Source organism: Conger conger, chromosome 2 (assembly GCF_963514075.1).
Source record: "Conger conger chromosome 2, fConCon1.1, whole genome shotgun sequence".
NCBI classification, from domain to species: domain Eukaryota; kingdom Metazoa; phylum Chordata; class Actinopteri; order Anguilliformes; family Congridae; genus Conger; species Conger conger.
In genome coordinates this window covers 67465770-67491761 of record NC_083761.1, presented here as the reverse complement: position 1 = coordinate 67491761, position 25992 = coordinate 67465770, and the positions used below count along the sequence as shown (strand labels likewise).

Genomic DNA, 25992 nt, shown 5'->3' with positions numbered 1-25992 from the left:
TCTTTCTTTCCTCTGGCTCCCCAGCTAATCCCAGACAGCCTCAATCAAGTTTTTTGCTAAAAAGTGGTCTATTACTTTAAGATTTTATCTGTAACATTTATTTTTTGGAAAATGAATGTTTGGACATCTCAAATGTGCTATTTCCTACTGACACACTAATGCAAGAAAAACTAAAAAAAACATCTAACACCAAATTAAAATAAATCTTGGGTGCCTAAGACTTTTGCACAGTATTGTAAACGCATGAATGACGCCATTGTAAATATGAATAGACATACTGCATAGTATGGTGTGATTGAATGACTATGTGCTTGTGCAGAATAAATGTGTACAATGCGGTACAGTAGGCTGAATTGAATATGGAAGTAAGGATGGAACCGTGTGAATGCATGAATTTGCACTGTACTGTAGGTGTCTGGTGGACATGGGATTGCGTGCAGTACAGTATGAATGTGACTGCAGAGGAGGTGGGAGTGGGAAGGATAAAAATAGGCAGGCACTGGAGGTGTGGAGGGAGGATAAATGATAGAGGAGTGCAGCTCTGCATGTCTGCACGGAGGACTGTGGCAGCAGAAACACTCCCTCTGTCACTCCCCATCACGCTCCCTCTGTCACTCCCCATCACGCTCCCTCTGTCACAAACCAGGGCCATTTCAAAGCTGTCAGGCTGCATGTTCCGTGTAAGCAGGGAATTTTCCCTCTCTTTATGACAGACTAATATAGCTGCAAGCTCCGAGAAGAGATTCTCCTTTCTCGTCCCGTTCTCCCTCTCTCTCTCTCTCTCTCTCTCTCTCTCTCTCTCTGTTTGTGGACTCCATCTTCTCTGAGAGGCCTGGTGCCTCTGATTGGGGGACTTTCATTGGCTCTATTTTCATGTAAAAATTGACCTTTCAGAAACAAGCCCTCAGTAAATGGATTGGCGTGCTGCTGGGGTTTAGTGGACAATCGTTCCTCACAGACCTGCTGTGTTTCTTTCATGTGTCTTTTGTCTATGTTCCTGCCTTTCTCACACTGTAGAAATGAGCACAAGCTCAATAGAGGCTGTCGCTGTGGTAAAACACAATGCCGCAGCATGCTGGTGATAATTCAGGCAGGTTCATAGTACGCTAATTGCTCTAGCGGCTAACTTTATTCCGCACGCTCACCGACACAAGGCCCAGGCTGACACCCCTACCTCTGGCTCCTGGTAGTGTTCCATCGCCATGGTGATGACATTGAGACCGATAACCACGGTGATGAAAAGGTCCAGGTAGTGGCTGGTGCACATCTTGTGAATCAACAGCCGAGTGGGGGAGTAGTCGGAGTAGTAGGGCTTAGTCTGGGCTTCTGCAGTGGGGAACCAGGGGGTTGGGGAGGGGGGCAGAGAGTCAGACAGCGACGTCCACTCACACACACCGATGCTGATCACCTCAGCACAGGGGACAGGAGCCCGCACACACACACACACACACACACACTCACTCGCTCACACTCGCATACTCATATGCATACATAAACACACACACACAGAAACACACACACACACACACACACACTCACTCACGCTTGCATACTCGCATGCACACACACAAGCACGCAGTCTCACAAGCACGCACACACACACACACACACACACACACGCACACACACACACACAAATAAGCAGGTAGAAAGGCACAGTGATGCTACCCCCTCTGGTGTGAGCAATAACAAACAGCAAGCAAAGAAAGAAATGACAAAAGATCTGCTCTTTTCTCTTACACTAAAAGGTCTGAGAGGAGTAGAAGTTCAGGAGAGCCAACATGCTGCCCATCCCCCATTTTAGGCCACCGCAGTCCTGCAGCGCTGAGAGGCAGCCGGGGCCACACCCATCCCACAATGCCCCTCTCCAGCCTTACAGACTCATCCGCTGCATTCATAAATAATCAGCCCGAGTAGGACAGAAACGCCATCCTCTAGCTAGCAATTAGTCAAATCAAGAGCCGCACAGAGATAAAGAGAATGATCTGTCTAAGACTTCTCCTCGTGGCCTAAAATAGCAGGGAATTCTGGGATGTGAGTACAAAAGGCACGGAAGAACAAAAGAGGTTCTCTTCTACACATGCTATGTCATACCATCAGGCCAACCCTTTCTCATTTCTTTCTGTACGAGACACCAGAGAGGGACACCACCTTACTTATCTTCCATTAAAAGAGAGAGGCAAATAATGCTGCTGAATTGGTTTTTTTGGCTTCTTTGAGAAACAGAAACGGTAAAAGACACAAACACAAAACAGGGGAGGAACATCAAAATTTAATAAGAGAAGATGCCATCGTTTCATTTCTAGAACCTTCCCCCATCAGGCTCCCCTCTGGCTGAGGGGAGGGTGGAGGGGGAGGGCTGGGCGGTGCTGACAGACCTGGAGAGGAGGAGATGTGGGCACTGCTGGCTTATCAGCGCAGTACAGAGGCAGGCCAATGTCAGGACCAAGGCCCCAGTCACCCTATCAGACTATTTAGCACACGGTCCCCAAGCCTGACGTTTTCACCGCATTACCCCACATTTACATATCTCCTGGGCTGCTTCCTGGGTATCTGCAGTAGCATGAGTTTAGTTCGCTTCAGTGGCTAAGGTACTGTATGTGGCCGGAGAGCAAGACACCCATACATACAGTCCGCACATACAGAGACACACATAACAGATACACACTCACCCACAGGTTTACTTGAGCAGATGAGGGGAGGTAATCCTGCTTCATCAGGGGATAAACACCCCACTGTGTTTGTTCAGCAGTATCAGGTTTACTGATGCCAGAGAAAATGAGCGAACAGACTGCAGATTCAAACCCCATGCCAAACAACCGCACAGCCTGTAACCTGTGTGTGTGCTGTGTGTGTGTGTGTGTGTGTGTGTGAGCATGCGTATGTGTCTGAAAATGCATGTGTGTGAACAGCTTATGTGTGTATCAAACAGATATGGATATGTATGTGCATGTGCGTACATGTTTACATGTACAGGCATGTAGAGTGTGTGAGGTCACTGTGACACGGGGTCTTAGGACAGGATGCCAGCCAGACCAGTCCTGTGCTTAATTACTACAGGAATTCCATGTGGCATCTGGCTTTCATATAGTCTAATTGGAAACATTCTCCTTATGTTATTAAATGTGCTGACTTGACATTAAATAGTTTTCATAATTCACAACTTATGAATCTACGGGCTTCCAAACTTGGCTATGTGTTGGCAGTTATTCAGGGAGAGCTAAGCATACGCACGCACACACACAAACACGCACGCACACTCAGCACTTACACACCGAACACGCATACAAACATGTATACATCTACACCCACTCTCTGGTAACACTTAAAACCGCTCTGCCTGGCTTGTGCATTTTGCACAATTAAAGATTTCCCAGGATGCAGCCGCCATGTTGCGCTATCGTTTACGGAGCCACACATTTATCCACATCTAGTTTGGGGAAGGCCCAGATGGCACTCTAAGCCCGGTGCTCCATTACACAGACAGATTCAAAGCAGGACGCCACGGCCCGGCCCACCTGCGGCTCCCCTGCCCTGGTTCAGCTCACACAGGAGCGCAGGATGGAGCGCTGGGCACAGCGCGACATCGCCGCCTCTCCGGTCAGCACCGCCCGCTCCTCTCTGCAGCGTTTCTGTTATTCTCTCCTCCTCTCCACTGGGCTCATTGATTACACAGCCCCCCTCAAAATGGCCGATTGTCAGAAGAAGAGAAAAACGAACGATGATGGAAATTTCCCGTGGAAGGGAGGAGCGCGTCTAGAGGCCGTGGGGAACGCTCGACAGCGGCGGGCCACGGAGAGTCGCTCGATCAGCGCGAGCGGTTGCACCAATCAAAATCAGGGATTAAAAAGAAATGAAGAGACACCCGCAGCCGGAGGGGAGAATAAACAGGTTGTACGGAGATGGCCGACTGCACCAAGAGAGAGTTTCCACCGGAGGGAGAGAGGAACCCCCCGTCAGCCCGCCCGTGTCACACAGACGAACAGGGAGGCCGAGCAGTAATGGCTAAATTAGACTCTGACTTCAAACCAAAGTATCCCACTAACCCCTGTCAGAGGAAATGGCTTTCCCACTGACTGCTCTGACAGCACAAAGCCACGATGTGCCAGGGATACAGGCAAACATCCAGAGCAGCGCTGAGACCCAACGCTGAAAAACAAATTAAAAAATGATTAAATGACTGTTGGTATAATCTGAATTAGACGCAGCAGAGGAATGTGGGGCAGCAATGTCCCCCGCCCGTCTCCTCCTCTGGCCTCGGCGGACGGCTCCAGCCAGATGCCGCGTCTCCCTGCCGCGTCTCCGCTCTCTCTCTCGGCCGGTCGCTCGGTCTCTCAGTGCAGTAACCACACGCTTTTCCCTTTCTCCCACTGGACTCCCCACACTCTGCTCCCTCTGCAGGCTAGTCATGCTACGCCCCCCCCCCACCCCCTCTCTGTGCCTGTGTCCCTCTGTGTGCATGCAGTCAGGGAGACATTTCAACCCATCCCACCCCCCCCCCCCCCCCTTCCTGAGGGCCTTGGACAAGGCCACCATTAACCCTGCGAAGCCAATCCATCTGCTCAGACACAGCTTGTGCAATGCAGCTGATTAACTCTGCAAGCAAACTGCCAAATCTCATCAAGATTTGATGATCTCATCAATTTCCAAGAGTGTCATTATTATTATTATTATTATTATTATTAGTTGTAGAAGTAGTAGTATTATATATATTCTAGAATGGTTTTCGGCAGTTGGTCCAAGGCCCTGTTAATAGATGCATCCATGATAACAAAAAAAAAACAGCCATTAAAAAGGGAGGAAATGAAAAGTTAGCAGAAAAGATGCAGGTATCAGCCTGTACCTCAGCGCGTCAGTTGGGAAATACAGACATGGTGTGATCCGCCATCATGTAACTACACACAACAGCACAGACAGTGATAAGAGGGGAGGGCCAGCGTAAGGCTGACGCTCTCCACATACACCTGTGAAAGACGCCATGTCACTGAATATAGGGAGACAGGGAGAGGTGGTCTGCTGACGTGGTAACAGGGCCTGACTCTGAGAGCCTACGGTATACAGGGCTGGAGGGGAGGTTCCCAAAACCACTGTGTTTCTGCTGTGGCGGTGTTGCGGAAGTCTTCGCAGCATTCGCAGCATTGGAGAGTCCTGTTTCTATGTGCGCCGATGAGCAGTGAACCTTCTAGTCTCATAGTTTTCTTCCCGGAGCCGGGGGACTATACCGTGTTGTCAGTGGGCCTGAGGGTGGCGGGGTATTGCGTGCTGGGGGAAGGGGTCTGTGTGGGGGCAGTGAGCTGGGTCGGGGTGGATGTAATGGTTAGGGTGACTGTGGCCAGTGTCCGATAGGGACTCTGGCAGAGGGTGAGAGATGCCAAGGCCTGGATGGTGACAACCTTTATCAGCCCTGCTGAAAAAAACAGCTCAAGCTAGGTTTTGAAACAGCTGGGAGCTAGTTGACCAGTTCAGACCAGCTCTATACTCAACATGGTGTGACCAGCTGAAGCTATGTTTTGAAACACCTGGTAGCTGGTAATTTCAAGCTGGATTTTACACCAGGGAGTCTTTCTCTCTGATTGAATGCACAGATAGCTGTTCATTTCTCCTTTTGGTTAACCGGTTTACTATTGGGATGCAAGTGGCTTTACCCACCTGACCTTGTTTGTCGATGACATCACAGAGGAATCAATATAAGCTGGGCAGACTGGCTTTACTGCCATCTGCTGTGACTGAAGCCTGTTCTGAAATAAAATGGTATTTGAAATGGTATTTTAAGCCCAGCCTACATTGAGTCAAAGGTGATCTGTGCACAATAAGGAAAAACAAGTACAATCAAAAGAATTCTGTTGGATTTCCCAAATGCTCTGCCCTGTTAAACACTGTTATTACCCAAGATACAGAACAAGGAAACAAACACAAAATAGCAGCCAAAAAAGGAGCAATCGAGCAATTTGAGGAGTCCAGAAGAAAGAGAGAAAGAAAAATCATGACATCTTCCACAATGACAGGGCATGGTACAACACACACACACACACACACAAGACACACACAGACAGACAATGCACGCACGAGTGCACATACAAAGCACACGCACACGCACACACACACACACAGGCACGCACACACACACATTACACACAGATGCTTATGCACAAGCACACACAGGCAGAGGCGCACACAAGGCATGCGAATAAACATGGTAAAGAAACCACACACTTCTTTCTGAGTCTGACTTGAGCGAGATGGCCGTCTGGAATGGACACTGGATGGCAAAGGCAGACGACTACGGCGACTATGCGGCTGTGAGTGAAGGGAGGGTCACAGGGCGGAGGGGATGATGGGCGGAGGTCAATGGGCTCTTAGCATAGCAGAACAGGCGCGGCCTACTGGATACATCAACGCCACGATTCTGACATACAGGATGTTTTTGGTGGCGGATTTCATTTCATTTGAGACAAAAATCACATCTCACGTGATACGCAGTATTTTGGCTTTAACCTTGGTAGAGAGCCGGTATTTCTATTTGAGTATGCTTCGCTTGTTCTAACCACCAGGGCATCAGCCCAACCACGGCTTACATGAACCAGGCCTCCCTTTCTTCCCCCTATTACCTTCCTCTGGAGGACTGTGAACTGAGCTCAACTCATGAAGCCCGTCCCTACATAAAACATAAAACATAAAACACCAGGCCCAGTATATGTGTGTGCGTGTGTGCGTGTGTGCGTGTGTGCGTGCGCGCATGTGCGTGTGCTTGTACAACCATAGCTCTAGGATTCATAGGCACCTTGTTCCCCATGCTTAATGCTGTTAACTACACCTACTGCATGAAACATTAATACTGTGAAATACGTCAGGGGCACTTCCTGCCAAGAGATATCCATCTGCTGATGAGGCCGGCTCTGGGCCTTCGCAGTGCAGGGTCATTTCTTACAGTCCCTGCCTCTGTGACACAGACAGCGGCACTCGCCTAATGGCTGCCGTTATTAATCACCTTTTCTGAACCCAGAAACACCACAGAACAAGGGAGAGGAAGGAAGAGAGAGAGAGGGGAAAAGGAGGGGAGAAAACTTTTGAGGAACCTGCTACTGTGAAGCGTGACCCAGAAATAGAAGAATGGATCGGCGCGTCCCGTGGCATTTGTCAAATGACTGATCTTCACAATTATACAGCGGAGAGAGCGTCAGCGTCCTCATCCTAATCTCTTTGTTCCCCTCTCTGCTGTTCGCCAAAAAGGGTTTTAACACTCTAATGCACAGAAATAACTGCATTTCCCCCTTTCAAACATGTGACTGGGAATTCAAACGGATTAAACAAACTTGGTAGTTTAGAACAAATTGACTTTTTTTTACAGTAAATACCATCTGCAAACATGTTTCTCATACAACTAGATCTAACAATAATTTCCAGCACAGACGGAACATTTCAGCATCCATTTTGTGTGCAGTTTGCTGAACCCTGGCAAACACCGCTCTGAAATGTATTCAAAAGGTGCTTCTTGGGCATCAGATACTGTATATCAAACAAACAAATGCAATTAAAAGATATCTCTTTTGGGAATTTGAGAAAGCACACATAGTGTAATCTAATATCAATATATATTGAGGTAAATTTCTGTTCCTTCAGAAATTTTGAGGCCATCTGTTCATTTTGTGAAGCGACGGTTCTTGGAGTTACATAAAGAACTCGAAAAGAGTGAAAAAAGAGAACAGAGCTTTTCACTGCCAGATTACATAAGCAACTGCACCGCCTTCTGTTGCCAAAAGTAGAGGTTACACAGTATAATTTAATTTTCTCTTCCTGTCACTTTGTCTCCCCACTGACTGGGTAAAGAGAGAGGATATTACATGTCCAACCCTCTGTGCACAAGACCCCGGACCTCCCAGCATTGTCCTGACACAGGCTACTGTCTATCATAATCTGCCACGCATCTCCGTCTTACAGCAAGAGGGTAACCGGTGGTGACGATGAAGAGGGTTCTGTAGTCGTATGGCTGTGTTTGAACCTCACAGCGATAGACGCACTCTGACTGGGCCATGACAGAGCGACAGTGATGTAGGGACCTACTGGTGTTGAAGGTTCAGACTAGTGAGTAAAATTACTAGAGGATGAGTGTGCAGGATAGCAGTGTGGGTCAGCAGAAAAAGGCAACCAGACACACTTCTGGGGGAAGCCCCCTCTTGAAAAAAGAGGAGGATTCCCAGGCTCACAGCAAACAAATTCTCTGTTGCAGAAAAGTCGGAGGCAAGTAGAGTAAAGATGACTCAGTATCCAGTGCAGGGAGGACGCAGGTAAAGATGACTCAGTATCCAGTGCAGGGAGGATGCAGACAGAGTAAAGATGACTCAGTATCCAGTGCAAGGAGGATGCAGGTAGAGTAAAGATGACTCAGTATCTAGTGCAGGGAGGACGCAGACAGAGTAAAGATGACTCAGTATCCAGTGCGGGGAGGACGCAGGTAGAGTAAAGATGACTCAGTATCCAGTGCAGGGAGGACGCAGACAGAGTAAAGATGACTCAGTACCCAGTGCAGGGAGGACGCAGGTAAAGATGACTCAGTATCCAGTGCAGGGAGGATGCAGGTAGAGTAAAGATGACTCAGTATCCAGTGCAGGGAGGACGCAGGTAGAGGAGAGGCAGATGGCTCAGGCTACACCACTGCGTTGGCTTATTTAGCAGCACCTTTGATCCTGAGAGAGAGGCAGCCTCGCTCAATGGGACCGCAGTGACCGGGGGAACAGACGCTGACAGAGCAGCGGGTGGCCTATCGCTCCGAGCCCCGGCACTAAAGCATGTACAATCACACAGGAAGGGCTTATTAGCACATTATCAACTGGAAAACAACAAAAAACATTTCCGCTTACTCGCCCCTCGTTCAAAAAGTCAAAGTAGCTCAGTCGTTCAAAGGAATGTTAAAACAACGGGGCTGTTCTGCTTTTCTTGAATGAGAGGTATTCTGCTTTGGAATGTAGATAAAATGCAGCAGAGCATTCCATTTTCAAAAGCGGTGTAAATATGTGGAAGTCTGAGGATGTCTTCATTCCTCTGACATTAGCAGTGTCACACGGACACAGGACGTTTTAGCCCGTACTGACCGTGACAAAGCAGTGGCATGCAAGCTGAAGGGCTTTTGTGCGGTCAGGTTTGGCCGTGCCATCCTGTGCCTCGTGACTTGTGTTTACGTCGTGCTCAGGGCAGTGGGGTCACTAATGAGCGGATCTGCTCTCGGGAGCCGGGACCTTACATGGGTCTGGACACGTGATCCTGTGGGTAACACCAGGTTTGGAGACCCGAAAAGGGATCCTGAGATTTCCTGAGGTTTATTGAGATTAACAGAACAGGGAACTATTCATTTATTTATTTATTTATTTACTTATTTACTTATTTACTTATTTACTTATTTACTTACTTACTTACTTACTTACTTATTTACAATTTCAATAAAAAATATTTGTTAATTCTGTCCAAATCCTAATAGCAAGCAAGCACAATCACTGGCATACAGTATAGAAAGCATTCAAATGCTGTCCCTGTTTTTTGGCTACATTTTAAACTTCATAGCCTTCCGTGCCAAACAAATTACCCTGTCCATCAATGTAGGAAGACGGTTTAAGCAAAATCATGGCGGCTTCAAGCTCACTGGCAGTTCGGCAACATTTTTAAAAAGCTTAGCAAGACATAAGCACAATGCAAACACTGTGGAGTGATTCATTCTGGAGGCTCGAGAATATTCACAAGCTCATCATAACGAAGAGACAAAGAAAAGCCAGACAAAAGTACACAGGATGATGGATTCCTTCCTCGCTCCCAAAAAGCCGCTCGATGAAATGCTTTCAGAGCTGACTGCAAATGACGGCCATTTAGTTCTCCTGCGTTGATTGCATTGCAGCTCTGTTTAAAAGGAAATATCATCACACGCTGTGCTACAAGACCAAAAAATTAAAGCTTTTTTCTATGCTAAAATTTTTCTAATGTTTTTAGTTTTATGTTGGCCACAATCAAATTGCTTACATTTTAGCATATCTTAGCTTACTATCTAGAATACAGATTTTGTTTAATGGTATAAAGTCTGTATAAAATTCTGTTTAAAATACTACCCATTTATTCTTTGTGCATTTCAGCACTAAAAGTACCAAACGTTTGTTCAGGAATCCCAGGATTAACCACCAGAGATTTAAAAAAAGAAATCCCCAAGGACTCCTGGACGCTGAAATATTGTGAAAATCTCAAACCCTAGAAAACACAATTTTCCAGCGAGAGGCAGAGCTCCCAGGCCTGACAGGGCGAAGGGATCTGAGCGCAGAGTAAAAGCGCTTCAGACAGGGAGCCCGGGCGTACAGATAGAAAAGGTGGAAACGCTTGCCGGGAAACGCAGAGAGAATTGTTCAGTCACAGCTGCAACGGGAACGGATCAGACCTTCTGGGTCAATCAAATAGGCAAAAAAAAAAAGAGAAACACAAATCGAATGAACCGCAATTTTTCCGCTCAGTGAAAACCTCCCCTGGACCGAACCCAAAACATCTGAGGACAAGCTTTGAAACTTTGAAACCTTTGAAACCTCAGTGAGCCACATTGAGGGTGATAATGTGAAATTAACACCGCTATTCACACGTAATTGTTTGATCTGTCCATCTGTTCTGTTCTGTCCATGAATGCATAAATATGGAAATAATTGAATAGCGCTCACAGATAGAGGTGCCATACTTTGATTGCGCATGGAGAGTGACTGAGGTCAATGTGCTCTGACATAACCTGAACCACGTTTCATGGACAGCTCTCTGTCTGCTCCGACTCCAACATTTCGCTTTGCACTCCAAATTTCAATATCAGTTTTTCCTCCCTGAACCAAACCCACTCCATCCCTTTCATCCTTTCTCTCTAAGTCACCCACAAGGTCGCCTGGACAGAAGATGGTGTATGTCTTCAACACTTGGGCCACACATGAATTTTTTACACTCATGCACGTCTGAACAACCATGAGCGATGTGGAATTAAACACCCCGACAAAATCACCGTGGAGACAGTGTCACGTGTGTGACAGGACTGGGAGGACCACCAATGAGAGAAACTTGAAGCATACCGACCAGAGAGGTGGTCTGACAGAGTGAATCCCGCTCAGAGACAGTCAGGAGGCTTTGCGCTGGGGGAGGGGTATCGATGTGTGATGGAGTGTACAGAATCTGCACACACACACACACACACACACACACACGCACACAAAGGTAGCATTACTGCTCAAAGAGTCCGTTTTTTGCTGGAACTTTAAAAGCGTTCCATTATTATTTCTAACTGGAAAGAATGATACAAATATTTGATTTCATTTCCGCAGATTCCGTAAAGATGTTGTGAAGGTCCAGTCAATTATTCCTTCATTGTTATTATTCAAGCATCCAGTATGCTATTTCAGCATTCCCTTTAGCATCTCTCTCCCCTCGAGTGAGCGCAAGGCAACCTGCCTGACCGGGCCGGGCATGGACTGGTGCAGAGTATGAGTGGTGGGGAACCGACACACAAGACTCCCACAGACGCCGGTCAATAGTTCAGGCTCAATAGAGGCTGGGGCATTGATGGTGGTGCCCACCACCCCCGCCTCTCCCCCCCTCCCCTCCCCTTCACACAGCAGTGGGCCTGACTGAACCACAGCGGACACACACAGGCATGCCAGAACTCAGTACCTGTCTCTGTGTCTCCTGAGCCAGCCCAACTGACACGTCTCAGCATTACATCTAGAAGAACGAGACCATGTTAATCAGACGGAGGGAAGAGCTGGAGAATGGGAAATAAGGAGGAGAGGAGAGGTGCACTGAAAGAGCGCGCTGGAGGACACTGCCTAGTCGCAGTATTTCCAGTGAGTCCGTCGTCAGCTTGCGGCGTCACGTTGATCTGCCCCACACCGCATTAAAGGGTTTGTGGAATTATTTAAGATTTTAAAAAGCTTTTAGAAGGACATTTTGAAGGATGTTTTATTTCAGCTTCATTTGCACCTTCTTCAACTCATACAGCAGGCAAGAACATGGGGAAAGGTGATTATATATGCGATTACATTTCGGCTCATACGTATATCATATGACTATTTTCTTATTTTTGAGAGTGCTATTAGCTATTAGCAGTATCAAACTTTATTATATTTTTTAACAAGAAAGAGTCTTTTAAATTTGTTTTACTATTTGGAATATACGCTCACCGAGCACTTTATTAGGATCATTTTTACTTTATTACACCTACTTATTCATGCGATTGTCTAATCAGCCAATTATGTGGCAGCAGTGCAATCCATATAATCATGTAGATATGGGTCAGGAGCTTCAGTTAATATTCACCTCAACTATCAGCATGTGAAAAAAATGTGATCGAAGTCACTTTGACTGTGGAATGATTGTTGTTGGGAGACAGGGTCGTTTGACCATCTCTGCTAATCACCTGGGATTTTCAAGCACACTAGTCTCTAGAGTTTGCAAAGAATGGTGCAAAATCCAGTGAGCTGTACTTCTGCATACAGAAACACCTTGTTAATGAGAGATGTCAGAGGAGAATGGCCAGACTGGTCAAAGTTGACAGGAAGGTGAGAGTAACGCAAATAACCACACATTACAACAGTGGTATGCAGAAGAGCATCTCTGAACACACAATGCATCATAACTCTAAGTGGATAGGCTACAGCAGTAGAAGTTAAAAAAAATAAGTCTAATAAATATGTAATAAAGTGCTTGGTGAGTGTATAATGGATAAAGCATCCATTCATCTGAGGCAGTGGCCCTCACTCCTGGTCCTGGAGAACTGCACAGTGTGCTGTTTTTTGTTTTAATATCAACAACCAATTCAGACGCAATAAACCAGGCGAAGTGAGTTAACTGAGTAACAACAAAAGCCAGCACACCACCACCCAGAGGACCACTGAACAGAAACAATCCCAATCCAATGTCGATATAGCGATACAGTTGAAGATGGCAGACTGCAGAGCTAGATGTATTTGGTCTACTTCTGAGACAAACGGATGACTACCTTCCCCTTTAAATCCATATCTGACCTTCTAACACGGCACAGGCTAACAGCATGCTTCCGAGAGGGCAATTTCAAACCCTGCAGCTTCCCAGCTACTCTACACCACCTTTTTCTCAAGCTCACAAGTCTCAACCAAAAAATGACTTTAACACACTCTCGCACCCCTCTTCCTCGTCTCCCTGAAAGCATCTGTTACGAACGCAGGAAGCCCTTTGTGCCGCACGGTGCCTGTATGAACCTGTACGAACACGTTTTTCTTTTCGCGCGAAGAGACTGGAGCAGGCCTCTTATTTTACCCCTGGATTTCTGTGCTTAGCGCGGCGCCGCGTCAGCCGTCCACACCTGAGAGCGAATGATTCCCAGCAACTGAAAAGCGTAGGCTTGTGACTGTGCTAAGCGTAGAGGCAATGAGGCGAGAGCTTTGTAGAAACAATGAAGTCAAGCAAATTAATGATGCGTGAACCAATCAGTAAAAGGCATCCATAAACAGACGTGAACATATAAGGGCCCTCGAGAGCAAATACTGTGCAGAAGAGCTGCAACCTCTGACCCCGGGGGTGAAGGGTCGCAATGAGCCAGTGGAAAGTGTGTGTAGATGTGACCGGTGCAACTCGACGGCTTCTTGAGGAATTCTTACACCTCTTTGAGGCCACAGAGACCAAAAAATTTGAATGTGGGCATACGCAAATATCATCTGAAGGGCGATGTGGTCAGGCCTTAAACCTGACATGTGAGATGAACATCGTGTCCCAATTATCAGAGGCTACGTAAATGATCAGACTGCGCACTTCTTACGAAGTGAAGTTGTTGTTTACTGTGCGAACGGAAGTAGTTGTTTAATTCACAGCTGAAGTACCATGTCCATCTGTATTTCTCAAAAGCTCTTTCTAAAAGCTAAATGCATTCCATCTGTCAACATCACTGATTATTACACCCTTGAGTTTGACATGAGGGCTGTGGGCAGGCAGCGCAGAGGAAACTGCCACGGTAATCAGCGTGAACGGGGAGGCATGGGGCACGTCCAATCACCTGTCTGAATGTCGCGCTTGGCGGTGGGGAGTGGGAAATAGCGGGGGGGGGGGGGGGGGGGGTGGAGCCAGCCTGAGGCTGCGCTAGCTCCCTCAGGGCCGCGACACTGTGGCGTTTGACTGCCTCTCTGGCTGCGCTGCCCTGCATGTGGGAGAAGAGGGGAGAGGGCGGACTCTTCGGACACGGCGACGCTCACGCCCCTCTTTCTCTGCACGGGCGACCGTCATGCAGATCCCGGCTCGTTTTGCACAACGAGAGGCATGCTCCGGCGACCTCCCCAGGCGCGGCAACTACGGGCAAGGCAGCGGGGCGGGGCGGGGCCCGAATGCACAGCGAGGCAAGAGCGAGGCAGAGGGTTCGGCGGGGGGGGGCGTCATTTTCACGCAGCTCTACTCCGCGTTCTGTCTAAGATAAGATCAAGCAGGACTCAGAAAGATGTGGAAAGACTACCGACCAGACATCTGCTTCTCCTTACTCCTTCTCTTTTTCTCCATGCGCTTCAGCCTCTTCTCCTCCCGCCGCTTGGCCTCCTCCGCTTCCTGGTGGCGTCGGCACTTGTGGAAGTTCTCCACCACCACGCCCACAAACATGTTGAGCACAAAAAACGCCACGATCAGCAGGAAGGAGATGAAGTACAGGAGCATCCAGGGATTGTAGTTCACCACAGGCTGTGAAGGTGACACAAACGCACAGAAAAAGAAGAACAGGTTGTTACATTTATAGAATATAGACCAGTGGTCTCCAACCCTGGTCGTGGAGAGCTACTGGTTCTGCTGGCTTTTGTTTTTACCTTAAAATCAGCAGCCTGGCGAGACCCAGGTTACCAGGTGGGGTGAGTTAACTGTGTAATCAACTGCTCTAATTGATTAATTAAGTGGAGAATCACAACAAAAACCAGCAGACCATGTAGCTTTCCAGGACAACTGATATAGACAATAATACTTCTTCCTGCTCCAGCTAGATGTTTTTTACCTACAGATGCTCAATGAAAATCTTGAAGAAGTCCTAGCATGTACAGTATGGGCTGTAAGCAGGTCATGTTGTGAAACAGATAATTAAGGCCCAATGCTGCGTCTCCATTCATACCCGTGAGCGGCAGGGTTTGTGCGTAGTGCTGACTGCCTCCACACCGCTGTTCAAATAGAGCTGCTCACAGCCATTGTACTGAGCTAGCCATAGTCATTCAAATTTCAGACAGCTTCTTGAATAAAAATGGGGAAATTGATGTCTTCGGAGGGGAAAGAATACATAATAAGCCATCAAAGGATGACTGCAAGCAAAAGGGACAGTAAGAAGCTTAAAAATGTAGATAACTTTGTAGCTGTTTGAGGCAGAGACAGAACGGCTGGCCTGCTATTTTATGGCTTTAATTCCAGTCCTGCTGCTTGACCAACCTTTGTTTTAAGATCTCTAGATAACAGCCTGATTCAAAACTGAAGGTATTTCTTGTCTGTTGCATTTTGTCTTGGTAATGAATTTAAGTCATGTAAACAATGTATTTCTATCTACTTTAGTTCTGTCATGTTAATTGTATTTCACACACACACACACACACACACACACACACACACTCACACTGTAGAGTACTGTACATACACACCCATGCATACATGTACTTCTACCTATTCACATATCTGCAGTGCCCAGGAGTTGTGTATACCTGTTGGTTCACCCCGACAGCATCTAGTCCATCGTACATGATGTCCACCCAGCCATCTTTGGATGCCAGAACAAATAGAGACATCAAGGCCTGACGAGAGAGAGAGCAGAGGGGAGACCAGTGGGAGGGAGAGGGGATTCAAATATTTCTTTAAGCATTTGTATTTCCATAGTAAAAAAAAACATCAAAACCACTGACAATCTGCTCTGATATTTAGAGGTCTGTCTCACCTGCCCCAGGTTGTCAAAGTTATACTTCCGCCTGATCCACTTGTAATTGGCCAGAACACAGTCAGACCTGTTGGTGATATTTCTGATGTTCTCCCCGTCACACACAAAGAATTTTCCCTTGAAGAGCTGTGGGAAAGAGACATGTTTTTATTGCGATACATATACTTCCTCCACCTTCTCACAAACCCCTGCTGTCTCACTCAGCATTACATCCATTATTCTGTATGAATAAATGTTTAATTTACTGTTCCTATGAATCCATGCAAAATGGGAACGGGTTGTGCCCAGGAGGGTACTGCAGGTATATAAGAAATGGCAGGTGACTCACATACTCATTTTGGGAAACATTATATATTGAAAATCAGTCAAAAATCATTATCTAACAAACCGTGTCACCTGTGTCAAAATCAGGAAAAGATATAGAGAAATGGAAAATCACACAAAAAAACAGCACAGTTACGGTTTTCATTTTCAAAACCTGGCATACCCCACTCAATGAAAGGGCAGAACTTTACTCCCCGGTGATGGGTGCAAAATGGTCACGTTGGCAAAGAGCGGAAACTCATTTCAGAAGAATAAATCCTAAATCAGGGATGACGGGTTCCTCCATTGAGATGCACCAGCGGACCAATGTGAAGGAAGTCAACCTTACAAATGAATTATGGAGAGAGATTCACGGGAAGCTGCTTTTGTATGGTGCCGGAGCCTCCCCTGTGAAGCTCCGCGCAGGCTGAAGGCAATGAAAGGGGTTCTCTACGGACCTGCTCGCCAGCTGATAAGTGGAATCCCAGCTCTGGGGTCACGATGGCTTCCACTCTTTCATTTACATTGAATTCCTTCCCGCGGGTTTCTCCCTACGCACCGTGCCAAGTGACCTTGCTGCTTTCCACCTGCCAATCCTGCTATCAAATTATATTTCAGGGTTTGGGCCTGAGCTCAGGCCAAGTGGGAGAGCCACAGCGCGCGGTGAATATCATTTGAAACCGACGGATAATTACATTTGCTTCGATTAGAGCAAAACCCGCCATCTTAAGCATTGGAGTGAGCATTGTTTCAAGTGAAGAAAATGTTAAACTGCATCCACTCCGTCGTAACCTCTGGGCAAACCGTAATTGATTCTTTCTCCACCCTTTCTACATTTTTGTTCTTTCCCAAATGTCCCCTGAAAGTACAGTAATCTTCTCTCTGGGTACAAATTAGTACATTTTCCAAGCAAAGTACAAATTAATTATATATTGCTGACAATTTAATGTCCCTAAAAGGGTATGGCCCCAGCAACAGGCTTTGTGGGTTTTTTCATACCTTTATTTCTGAGAGTGAATATACAAGTAATTCATAATGTGTGTCATGACAGGGGTGAAGAGGGTGGGGGGAGCCGACACGCACACACCTGCACTCCCAGGATGCCGAAGATGATGAAGAAGGCGCAGCAGATAACCACGATGTTCCCGATGGGCTTCAGAGAGGACATCAGGGTCTCCACCACTAACTTCAGGCCCGGTGCTCGGCTGATCACCCTGCGATGGGGCAGCGGATGTGTTTAAGCACAGAGCGAGAAACAGCAGCGTTTTCAGCCAGTGGTTAGGATGAACTCAACACCCAAACAGAGGGAGTGAGAATGCTCAGAGCTCGGAGTGCACGGTCAGTCATGGAGCTGTCACACTCTCAACGCAGATGTGTTAAAAACAACAGAGAATGTGTCATTTTTAAAATAGCCTTACCATGTCTATGTAAGGACAGTCTGTTAAAAAAGTCTCAGTTTGGAACTTAAATTGTATATTTGTAACTCAAAAGTAGTGACTTTCACACAAAAGTAGTAACAGAAAAAGTGTGCTGGATATTAACAGGGATGGCTGGGCTAAGCCCAGACGGGGGAAACTGGCTCCTGCTCCTCCTTTTCTCTCTGTCAGGGGAGGTCAGAGTTGATCAGTGCTGCTCCTCCTTTACTCTCTGTCAGAGGAGGTCAGAGTTGATCAGCGCTGCTCCTCACTGCTCTGTCAGTGAGTCGGCCCTTCTCCCATGACACCCCATGCAAAGCAAGTCAAACCAATTATCACAGAGATGCTGTTTCACACCATTTCCTGAAAAGTTTTTCTGTGGCACTTTGCACTTTGCCTGCTCAACTGTGAAGCAGGTGAGATGCTCCACAGCATCCCAGCTCTGCAGTAGGGACAGACAGCTTTAATTAAACTGATTATGTGACAGCGGCACTTTATTATTAATAACATGGCACAGGGTGCAAGCACTCGTGCTGTCAACCCCTGAGGTGGATCCATGAATCACACAGCTACACACACACACACACACACACTCACACACTCGCTCACACACACTCACTCACACACACACACTCACACACACACACTCATACACACGCACACGCACACACACACACACTCACTCACACACACTTACACACTCACTCACACACACACACACACACACACACACACGCACACTCACTCTCACACACACACGGAAAATACACTCGCAAACATAGACATGGCTGTCATTGAACTGACAGCCAAAACATTTAAGTGACCTTTGAACTGTTGGTGAGGCATTGTTATATAATCCATATTGCATTAAACCTCCATTGACTGGTTCTGTGTAATTTCCCAACTTACACACTGCCCTATGCGTATTATACTGACCTCAATACACATGACTGTTATCCAAACTCACAAAGTTTCAGTCTAATGTTTAATTCTACCCACAGAGGGCAGTATTGCTGAGGGGCTTGTGCAGTTTGCTGGTACGCTGAGGCAGGACAAAATGTGCATTGAGAGAGGGGTCTCAGTGCAACTCACACAAGTCGTAAGATTTCATTTGTATTTCAAGCAGCTGCATGGGAGCAGTGGATAGTGTGAGGCTTGCTGCTCGTGTGGCTCTAATAGGTTTGTCTGTTACCTGACAGTTTATGGTTAGACACAGCTGTTAAATTCCTCCTTTAGGAGTACTTACATTCAGGAAGCATCATAAAAACCCTCCCTTTAATTTTCTTCATCATTTCTTTCATTTTTTCATCTTTTCAGCTTTTGTTTTAGGGCATTTTCACACTTTCAGACTCAGGTTAAATTAAAGAAGACATTCACATCCCTTCTAAATCAATTATTCAGAAAAATGTTCTTTCATAATGAAAATTACTTGCAAACCTTAATTAAGTAGGAAGTCAGCAATTACTGTAGGTCCACCTTTAACTTTTAAGGTCAGAACACAGACTAATTCAAAGCCGTACAGCACATCCACAAGCAGAAGCTACATGCACCTTCTGATTGTACAATTACAGGCACAATCATTATTTGTTATTCTCCCCAACTAGTCCACACTTGCTATCTCCCTGGACCCACCCCCCACTCCCAGCCTACATTCTCTAGGCCAACGCACACCCAGATACTTGTCCAAAACATGTCTCCAGACTATTCTCACATTCATATAGCACATCAATCAGTGTTCTTTGCTTTACAGAAAGGATTGAACAACCTTTTGTTTCAACATCGTGCCTACATTCAATCCTGTTTCTATCTCTAGCCCCACCAATGCCCCCCCCTCCCCACCCCACATACACACACAAAAACAAACAAACAAAAACAAGAAGTAGGGCATTAAGACGTGTACTTGCTCCCAGTGCAGATATATTCTTCCTGGCTGTAATTAAAGGACTCTTGCAGCCAGGCGGCAGGGAGGGGAACACTCCAGCTGAGCTGCCCTCCCCTCCACTAGGATCTGAGGAGCTACAAACCTACAGCCCACTGAAGTGATTAATCAAGCCTCAACAGAGGGTATACACACTCACACACACACACTCGCACACATACACTCACGCACACACACACACACACACACACTCAAACACACACACACTCACATGCACACACGCTCACACACCCACACACAAACAAACACACACACACGCACATACACACATAAGCCCACACACACACATACAAACGCTCTTGCACATACACACACGTGAACAAACACATGGACACAGATACATACCGTATGTATGCACACATACACACACGTGCATGCACACACACACAGACATGTGCACAAAAACAAACAAGCTAGATGGTCACACACTCACCCATACACACACATACACATACACACACACGCACAGGCACTCACAAATGCATAAGTAGCTCTCAGAAATGGAAATAATCAGCTGCTTATGTCCTCATGAATAGCTCATCTGCATCTCTTTTTATGATATTGTTCTCTGGGTAACACTGTATATACAAGCTTGCATTTCTGGCCATTTCTCAGCTGCTTTAGTTAACCCGAAACAAACACGGATTTGTTCATAATTAATGACCAAATTAACATGGGCCAACATGGACATAGTTATATGGCTACTGGCTATACAGACCATCTGCTCTACAAGAAGAGTTCAAACACATCTTGGCAGGGGGGCAACAGGGGGCACTAAGTGACTACATTGCCAGATTAATTCAATTCCAGCTCCCTACTCTTGGCTCTTTGACAGTTGGAAAATACCTGCCTTCAGGATAAAGCCACAAAATATACTGGAGCATTACAGCATTTTTGGCAACATTTTTGCATGGGACAGCACTTTTTCAAGCAGTCAGATAACTTCCACAGTAATAATGAGAGTATAATGGTTGCAATAGTTTTCCTCATCTATGCTATACAGCAGTGCTCCATGGACAGCATTACAGCAGCTCCAATATGCTAAACAAATAGCTAACTGTACAGTATGATGCATCCATAGAATGATTTATTTAGCTGTTTACTTATTTATACAGTTTAATGCACAATGTAGGACAGACTATGCAATTCCAGCACACCTATTAAATAAATATATGGACAGTACAGGTTTTAAGGCTCAATTTGGCTCAGTGGTCAATTGAGTGCTATCTTTGCAAACAAAGACAAAAAACCCATGTGCCTTAGCCCGGCTACTCAAATGATCCCCTGGGTATAACTTCCATCTAGACAACAGAGTGTTCCAGTCTTTTTACTCAGCTAGTGCTGCACCGTGAAGAAGATACCTGCATAAGAGGTTTCTTTACTGCATATTACCGTAACTGAAATGTAATTAGGCTGAACGACATAGCGTTCTTGATGGTCTGAGTAACAGCTATAGTTTATGTGATATCATCTGGAAATATCGTACAACAGCTGGGAAATTAACTATAATGAACAAAACGAACCATTTACCAGCAATTAACACATTCATCAAGAAGGGGCAAAGCATTAGCTAATGTTTGCTAGTGGATTAAACCTAGCTTTTGGGTTTGGAGACAGATTGTTTCCAATGGAGCCCCAGAAGGAACTGAATCATAAATCACAAGGTCCAATATGAATTTGTCAACAATGCAAAGTGATCCGAGTTGAAAACAACTGTGTTATGCAGTATCTTAAAGGGGGTTGGGGGTTATTTCTTTCATTGGAAATCATAAACAATGGATGTATACAAAATGTAACAAAAAGGTCATGACATATTTCACATGCAGGCTGATTTCACATTTTTCCCTTGACTCACACTGCTCTGACAGCCAGACTCAACCTGGGGGTCACAGCAGTGATGAATACACATTGGTGTGTGTGTCCTGCTCCAACCGATCTGATAAATCATTGTGTCAGGTGCGAAAACACACAGTGACTCCTTCCTACTCAAGCTGTAATGGCACTATTAATATTCATAATGTGCTAGTGCACCCACACATACACCCCCACCCCCCAAACACACACACTCTTGCACACATGCATAGATACACAGTAAAATGTCCAGTCACACATCGAATAGACTACATGTACAAAGCGACCACTTTATTAAGCAGAGCTGTACACCAGCTTGTTAACGCAAATATTGAATCAGCCAATCACGCGGCAGCAAATAAATGCATAAAAGCATGCAGACGTGGTCAAGAGGTTCAGCTGTTTTTCAGACCAAATGTCAGAATGGGGAAGAAATGTGATTAAAGTGACGTTGACCGTGCAATGATTGTTGGTGCCAGACAGGCTGGTTTGAGTATCTCAGTCAAAGCTAACATGAAGGTGACAGTAACGCAAATAACCACACATTACAACAGTGGTGTGCAGAAGAGCATCTCTGAACCAACAACGTCTCAAACCTCTAAGTGGATAGGCTACAGCAGCAGAAGACCAATGAATCTAATAAATAAAATCTCTACAATATACAAACAACCCAAAAAGGAGTTTAGTCACTCAGGTTTTCATAGCCATATCACTGAATTTCTGTCATGTCATTTCAAGTTCACTTTTCATTCTTACCAAATTCGTAAGGGGTTTGTTTTCTTTGCCACACTACTTTAGGACTAGGTTCCAGGTTACAAATTCCAGGTTACAATTTTATCTACTATTGAGCTTTATGTACTATAGATCAATCTCTATTGTATCTTAGACATCCCAGAAATTCACCCTGCTAAAAATAATTACATATAATATAATAATTTATTTGAATTTCCGGAAAGAGTAAATAGATTCAGTTCTAATATAATTTGGCAGGTTTCAGATAGATCGATTGCATCATCTATGCTGTCTGCAGCTCTCAGAAGTTACATCTACTCAGCACTTCAGCACAGCTATTGTACAATCAGGAGTTTCATGACCCTGTGGAACCTTCTGCTGCTAATAACTGCCAAATAAAAAAAATACATATATACATATATTTAAATGTTTCATCTCTCATTATTCCCTCTTTACAAGGTATTACTGGGTGCATAGCCTGCATTTCTCTGGGGTGATAAAACTGCTTACAATTTTAAATGACTCCATGTTTGCTGATTAAAAAAATGTAGTTATTTGATATGTGCTCATGATTTTAATCAGCCTGCTGGTCACTGTCCACTTATTCGCTTGGCCTTTGCTAATCATCTCTCTGCATGAGCGGAACTGCACTGCCACTGAAAAGCTCATTACTGGCCCTACAGCTGAAAATACTGCAACGCTAAGACCAAACTGTCACCAATGTACAGTACCAAAGCCCTTATGTCATACAATACTCAGAGCTGGAAAGACGTGTTCTGTGCATGACTGTGGGATACGGAGGACATTTTTCAGTTTAAATATTACACATTGTTCATTTCAGGGAGTTACATCACATTGTTCATTGTTCATTTCAGGGAGTTACACCACGCTTGTTATTTTCAGATCAGTAGCACAGTCAAATCTTCCAGTCTGGTGGGGGCTGGGGGTGGGGGTGGGGGGGGGGGAGTCCCCCTGTGGCTGTGATGGCGATCAGAGCAGGTGTCCATTTTAGACTGGAGGTCAGTGCCAGCAAAGGGCATGGCACGTGGAACCCTAGGAGCATCTGCGAGCGTCTGGAGTGTTTTGTAGGCAAATTGTGCAAGATAAATGAATATTTGATTTTCATGCTTCTCCTCAGTGCCCGATGAATATTTCAGGGCTGAGATCCGGAGTGTGGTGCCGTGGGAGGTGCATGTCTGGGAAAGAGGAAGCGCGAGGTGGGAGGGGTGAGGAGGGGGGGAGAAGAGACCCGGACACATCGGATCAAACGGATACGTGGAGAAACCGGGAGGCCTCGGAGAGGAAGACAAAAGACACCACCCAGGGGAGCGGTTTCACACTGCTTTCTGCACCACCGTGGGAGCTGAAGATATCCCAGCTCGCTAAATATTCACGAAGGCTCTAGTGTGTGTCCATGTCACAATCAGCATCGCACGAGCATAAAACCAACGTAACGTGCATACCTGCCCACGCCAGCCTGGCATGACAGCATCTCCTCAATGAAGAGACCTCATAGCGAGCGTGACTGATAGGCATATGGAGCAGGTATACCTGAGCTTTTGATGCATCCCTGCTACTATGTGGGAGGGTGTATCTGCAAAGTGTGATGACAACAGTCTCGCCAGTGTCTTATGCAATCGGAGGACATACATACATCTGCCTTAAAGGAACTGTAACAGGCTGCTTCAATAGAGAACACAGAATCACCACAATAAGAAGTCCGCACCACCACAATAACAATGAGCACTATGCAGCATGAATCAATACTCTTGGGTCTGTACCGCCCCCACACACTTCATAATGATGTGCGACAACGTGTTTAACACTGCATTGTTTCACAAAATAACACTTTGCTTTGGTTGCGTCCCAGACTAAATCTGCATATACCGGTGTTAAAGCTGGCTTTATTACACACAAGTCTTTCCGGATGGCATTCTCTCTGGTCTGGTAAAAGAACAGTGTAAAAGCAGTGCACAGTAATTGGCTTAAGGCAGTGACCCCTCCCAGCAGACAGGGGGCGATAGAGGCTCAGGGGCCGGTACCTGAGGGGCCGTAGGGTCCTGAGGAGCCGTAGCACTCTGAGCATGCCCAGGATCGTGGTCCCGCTGTCGGAGATCATGGACACCAGGATGTCGATGACGGAGATCATCACCAGCATGCCGTCCAGCATGTTCCAGCTGCTTTTCAGGTAGGCGTTTTGACCGAGGCAGAAGCCCAGAGCAGCCACCTGCAGGGCACCACCACACACACTCTGAAACACGCCGTTTATATGCAGAAGGTGAGGCAGTTATTAGGAAACATCCAGGATCTGCGTCGTCTAGCCCAGCCGGAGCGATACAGTAGCACAATTTGCATGCACAGTGGTGACAAGCAGCCGGACCCAGGGGAGGTAAATAATGATGTAGCTGGTGGATTTGCATTAAAGATCAAATGAAATGATCCGGGCGCTAATGAACTTTGACAATTCGGGAATCATGGCCTGGTTTTGCAGTGCCCCGTCGTCTAGTTCCACAGGCATAGTTTTTTTCAATTTCTGTTAATTAACCTCCGCTGAGTCATATCACCCTCCAGCGTGATTTTCACTTGAAACCCTTGAGTAGGTGCGACCAGGCATACAGACCCAGACCGCACTGACTGACACTATTGAACTTTTCCATCTTCTCCAGAGATGTTGAAGCATTTATCTCAATTCAGACAGACGATTTGAATTTCTGGCAGACAATCCTCCACTTAGGAGTATTAACGGGCACATTGTTGAAAGCCAAAATACAGCTTCTGACTGTGCTTGCCAGTCAATGTCTCTCTGAAGTCCAAAAAGTTTTCAGCAATGAGAGTGGTGATGAGGACAAAAAACCATACCGAAATCATTTTCAGTGCATTTTTATGCTGATAATTGTATGTAATTACAATTTTACTAAGAAAACAAATACAGTCACACTTTACAGACTTTTTAAAATGGAAGCTGTTGCTTCTGAAGCTGTCTTGTAGAAGGGTGGGCTTAATCCCGCTAGAGACCTCAGTCTGGGCACACAGGAGTGGGGCACATGCAGCTGCTGAGAGGACAACAGTGTTTCTTAGGGCCTGACAGCAGAAGGCACAGCCTCTACCCAGCAGGTCTGAGATCAGCTGCTGCAGGTCGGCAGCGAAGGCAACTGCCGGGGGGGAAACGATTCAAACTGGTCGGAGTTCAGCGTGAGCACCAAGCACTCCGGCACATTCAAACAGAAGAGACAAACGAGCGGGAAGTGGAGCAGGCTTTCTCTGGGAGCACCTTCACCCGCGAATCGCGACCCCACCTGAGCACAAATGCCGGAGCAATCTCCTACCTTTACTGTCATCTCAGCCACGAAGATGGAGGTGAAGATATAGTTGGACACCCTCAGAAAGATGCGCTCCTGCGGAGAGAGGCAGACGAGAAGTGGAAGTGACGGGTGAGTCAGCGTGAGGATCACAGAGTATTCAGGTCAGCCTGCTGAGTGTGGAGAGGACATCAAATGGAGTCTCCTGAAAAGCGAAGACTGACAGCAAGTCCACAAAGATGGGCAGAGTGTGCGTGAATATGCACAAATACAACCGCTTCAGTGAAATACCGCTGTGCCAGTTTCAGCCTGAAAAACTCAAATTCATCTATGAACTGGATTTGCAGGTGTCCTAGTGCTACCCTCATACTGTATATTAGAGCCTTTCATGTAAGCCACTTTTCTTGCATACATGAACACACACACACAAACACATGCAGGCACACCCTGTATATGTCACTGAGACACGGGAGTCACTAGACCCATCATGGCAGGCAGGCTGCTTTCAAAATCCTGCAAAATCCTGCAAAATCCTCC

The 25992-nt window shown here is 46.2% G+C and overlaps 1 protein-coding gene across 1 annotated transcript in view; it reads right to left on the bottom strand.

The window, feature by feature from the left end:
- Nucleotides 1-25992, bottom strand: part of cacna1g (calcium channel, voltage-dependent, T type, alpha 1G subunit) — a 196140-nt gene that overhangs the window by 21501 nt on the left and 148647 nt on the right. Inside the window, exons 21-28 of the mRNA XM_061232631.1 lie at nt 25483-25551; nt 24199-24383; nt 17307-17433; nt 15917-16042; nt 15687-15776; nt 14502-14694; nt 11671-11721; nt 1175-1326 (exon numbers count right to left, since the gene is read on the bottom strand). Coding sequence (XP_061088615.1) covers nt 1175-1326; nt 11671-11721; nt 14502-14694; nt 15687-15776; nt 15917-16042; nt 17307-17433; nt 24199-24383; nt 25483-25551 — 993 coding nt within the window. The remainder of the gene's footprint in view (nt 1-1174; nt 1327-11670; nt 11722-14501; nt 14695-15686; nt 15777-15916; nt 16043-17306; nt 17434-24198; nt 24384-25482; nt 25552-25992) is intronic.